A 3,515-nucleotide genomic window follows, 5' to 3' on the forward strand; every position below is an offset into this window, starting at 1 on the left:
GGGGTAGGGTGGGCCGGTCGGTTGGCCTTTGCCCAGTTGGGCTGGTGGCCTGCTGGGCCGAAGCCCAGTGATGGGGGGGTTTGCTTTTCTTTCTTTTTTTTATACTTATTTTCTTTAATGTTTTCATTTAAAGTTTCTTTTATTTTAGTTTTATAAAATACCCAGTCAGCACCTAAATTAGTGTTACTAATTAGTCCACTGCCACAATTATTTTGGCACACTACTAATTTAGTTTTATTATTATAACTTTATAAAAGGCATCTAATTAATTGTTTTTGGCTGTCATTTCTAATACTTTAGTGCATTTAAATATTTTATTAAAAGATAATTTATCCACCAATATTTACTAAGGATTATTAGTCACCTTAGGAACAATTTAGTTTTGAGTTTTGAAAACTTTAATTGTTTAACTTAAATTCAAATTTTGAATATGAATCGTTTCGAACTAACGTGAGATTATCAACAGTAATCCGAGGTGACATGGCATCATTAATGTGGGGTTACTATAGCCTAATTATCCGGGCGTCACACTTTCAGAGCAGATTTCTGTAATTCCTTATAACCCCTTCCTCCACTGTACATGCTCCAAACGGAAGTGCTCATTGGATTTGTACCTGTGTCCTTGTTCTGGTTTCTGTACATAATTCGTTCTGCTCCCTTTCCTCCACTATACATGTTGTGCATAATTCGTTCTGTATGTATGTCCTCTAGTAAAGCATGGAAGCACGTTTGTTGAATTTCATTTCCCTTTATGAAAAATACATCAATAGCTTTCTCATTGCCTTTCATTATGTAGTAGCACAATCTGTATTTAAATAAATTTGCGTTCTTCTGTTTGGAATTGATGAATAACTGTCATAAGTTTACTTTTTCTTTCTTCCCATTTGATTTAGTTACAAACTGCTCAACAATGCTAGAGTAGCTGCTCGTAATTTTTCCACTTGGACCTCCTGATTGGGATATTGTGGTGGATTTTGGGAGTTTGTTAGCCATCTTTCCGACTCACTATTTCAGCAAGCCTTTGGTAAGCATTAAACTTTCAGAATTACATTTTTATCTTATGTGTGCATCTGTTTGCTTCCAATTAATATGTTGTTGTTGCTAAATAGCTCATCTTAAGTATGATATGTTGAGCTTAAATTATCAAATAGTTGATATATTCCATTTTCAACACAGAATTTGTTAAATGGCAGATCGTACATGGATGTATAGTGGTTGGCAGTTTGGTGAAATTACTTCTAACCTATGGCTTGAACAAACCAACCGATTTCTAGACCATGCATTCTCTTTTCCTGGCGCAGCCGAAGGTTGTAAAATCAAGTGTCCATGCTGCAATGAAATCTGGACTCAAGAATTGGGATGGCAGTGGTAGCACCAGCACGACCCTCAGCGGGAAGGCAAAAAAAAGCTTTCGTACGTTCTTGCTTATCTTCTTTTCACTAAGTACTTGTTCAACATGCATCTATACAAGTTAATATCGCTAGTGTTCTAGAATGATTACTCTGATTTGGCTAGAGCCGCACATCCTGATGATTGGGAGCAGCGAGAGTTGGATGGGCAAATATTATATGAATCATTAGGTGGCATTCCCCATGGGCGACTAGCAATAGCAGGTGGGGCAATCAAGAAGGCTGATGTTATCTCAACGGCTAGAGAAAAGAAATTGAGGCTGTCAACTTCAGCAGCACATCAACGAACTGTTCAAGAAAATGAAGAGATGAAGCGACATAATGAGAACCTGCAGCGACATAATGAGAACCTGCAACATAAAGTGGATATGCATGAACGAATCCTAGTGGTACTTTTAAATTTGTCCACATATTCCAAATTGGTGATTAAAAAAACTAGTTATTGTAATTCTGCATATTTTTTTCATAGGCCCTTTTTAAGGAGATGGGAAAAGAACTACCAGCGGAGCTACGCCAAGGAGCGAGTTCCCAACCACATGTAAGTTTTTGCACATGACTTCTCAACATACTGCATTTCCCAATTGCAACCTTGAGACTTTAGAACTTAAAGCACCCAAACTTATGCTCAGCGCGGTTGGATCTATTTCTGTTTTCTTAAGGATACGTGCCAAGTTAATGTTGTGCAAACCCTATTTGCTTAACCATTAGCTAAATTTTTCTTGAACTAGGCTTGCTCGGGATTGTTTTTTTCATATTATATTAAATTGACATGCAACCCTAAGCTACAATGTCAATCCTGTCCATGAGAAGATTTTAAAGAAATAATTTTAACCTTTGTGTCATTCCTGTACTACAGGACTATACATCCTCATATCTAGATATATACTTAGAAAATAGTGTATATTCTCAGTCTCAACAGTGATGATAAAAGGTCATGTGAAGACCAGGATTCAGAAGTAGTAGAGTGATTAGTATCTTATATGTCTCTTACCACTTTGCATGGTTCCTGAAACAATCTGCGCATTATGAAATTATGATATCCAATTACTTTACCAACTAAGGAACATATCCAGATTATCTCCTGGTGTGTCTAAATTAATGCTCTTATGTAGGGGACACCTAATTCATCTCATATGAGACCCCAAGCCACCGATGACAACACTGGTGATGATGATTTGGGTACAAATGGTGGTGCTGACAACTCCAATGGGAATACCAGTGACCAGGCCATCAACGCAACTAACCTTTGCACAACTAACGTTGGCAGTGCCTTTTGTTGACTTAGAGCTAGACTTTTTAACTAATGGTGGTGTTGGCAACAAAGTAACATTTTGGTAGTTGCAAGACTTTAGAACTAATGGTGGTGTTGACAACAAGATAACATTTTGGTAGTTGCAAGACTTTAGATGAACTGTGATATAATTTGCTTATAATGCTTTGGATATGCAAAGCTGAAGCTTATGCTTGCGAACTGAACAATTTATCTTTTGTTGTCTCTGAGAAGTGTTATGTACATTGCTTCTGATGCTTTGGATGTGCAAAATTGAAGCTTATCCTTCCAATTTGTGACTGTGGCTGATGGATGTATCTAATGATTATGATTTGTATTGTTGATTAGATACAGTGTAAATATGCTCTTGCTGTGTCACAGTAATTCCTGTCGGGGATGAACTGATAGTGAAATGCATGCTAATTCCTGTCGGGCACTAACTCACAGCGAAATGCAAGCATATTCCTGTCGGCCTTGAACTCACAGCGAAATAGAAACAAAATTCCTGTCGGTTGTGACTGACAGGAATGACCCATAACCCTGGCAAACCTAAAGCTGACAAAAAAGTATTTTCCTGTCGGTCACCGTCAGAAATGGCCGTCAGGAAAAATGCTTCTGTCGGCCGGCCGACAGACATAGTGTAATTTCCCTGTCAAGCTATGCCTGTCGGATTTTCCTGATAGTTGGCCGACAAGAAATATTATTCCTGTCGGTTTGCAGCCTTTTCCTGTCGGTTTCCAGCCCACAGGAAAATTTCTGTTTTTGGTAGTGTTTCACTATTCACGACGACATTTTTCAGCGTCCGTTCAAACTGAAAATATTTATGTGGGATTAGA

The 3,515-nt window shown here is 38.1% G+C and overlaps 1 protein-coding gene across 1 annotated transcript; it reads left to right on the top strand.

Annotated features, from left to right (window-relative positions):
* The first annotated feature begins 550 nt into the window (after positions 1-550).
* LOC123138928 (uncharacterized) lies at positions 551-3,063 on the top strand. The gene is made up of 6 exons (XM_044558778.1): positions 551-1,024; positions 1,177-1,413; positions 1,493-1,798; positions 1,879-1,947; positions 2,522-2,668; positions 3,028-3,063. The coding sequence occupies exons 2-6, from the start codon at positions 1,360-1,362 to the stop codon at positions 3,061-3,063; spliced, it is 612 nt and encodes a 203-aa protein (XP_044414713.1). The 5' UTR covers positions 551-1,024; positions 1,177-1,359.
* Positions 3,064-3,515: the final 452 nt, after the last annotated feature.

This window comes from Triticum aestivum, chromosome 6B (genome assembly GCF_018294505.1).
Source record: "Triticum aestivum cultivar Chinese Spring chromosome 6B, IWGSC CS RefSeq v2.1, whole genome shotgun sequence".
In the NCBI taxonomy this organism is placed as follows: Eukaryota; Viridiplantae; Streptophyta; class Magnoliopsida; order Poales; family Poaceae; genus Triticum; species Triticum aestivum.

Bases quoted from the DNA above. Each gene is read 5' to 3' on its own strand.
- LOC123138928 (XM_044558778.1), top strand. From the start codon at position 1,360: ATGGCAGTGGTAGCACCAGCACGACCCTCAGCGGGAAGGCAAAAAAAA. The intron at 1,414-1,492 runs GTACGTTCTTGC...CTAGTGTTCTAG, and splicing joins GAAGGCAAAAAAAAGCTTTC to AATGATTACTCTGATTTGGC. The intron at 1,948-2,521 runs GTAAGTTTTTGC...GCTCTTATGTAG, and splicing joins GAGCGAGTTCCCAACCACAT to GGGACACCTAATTCATCTCA.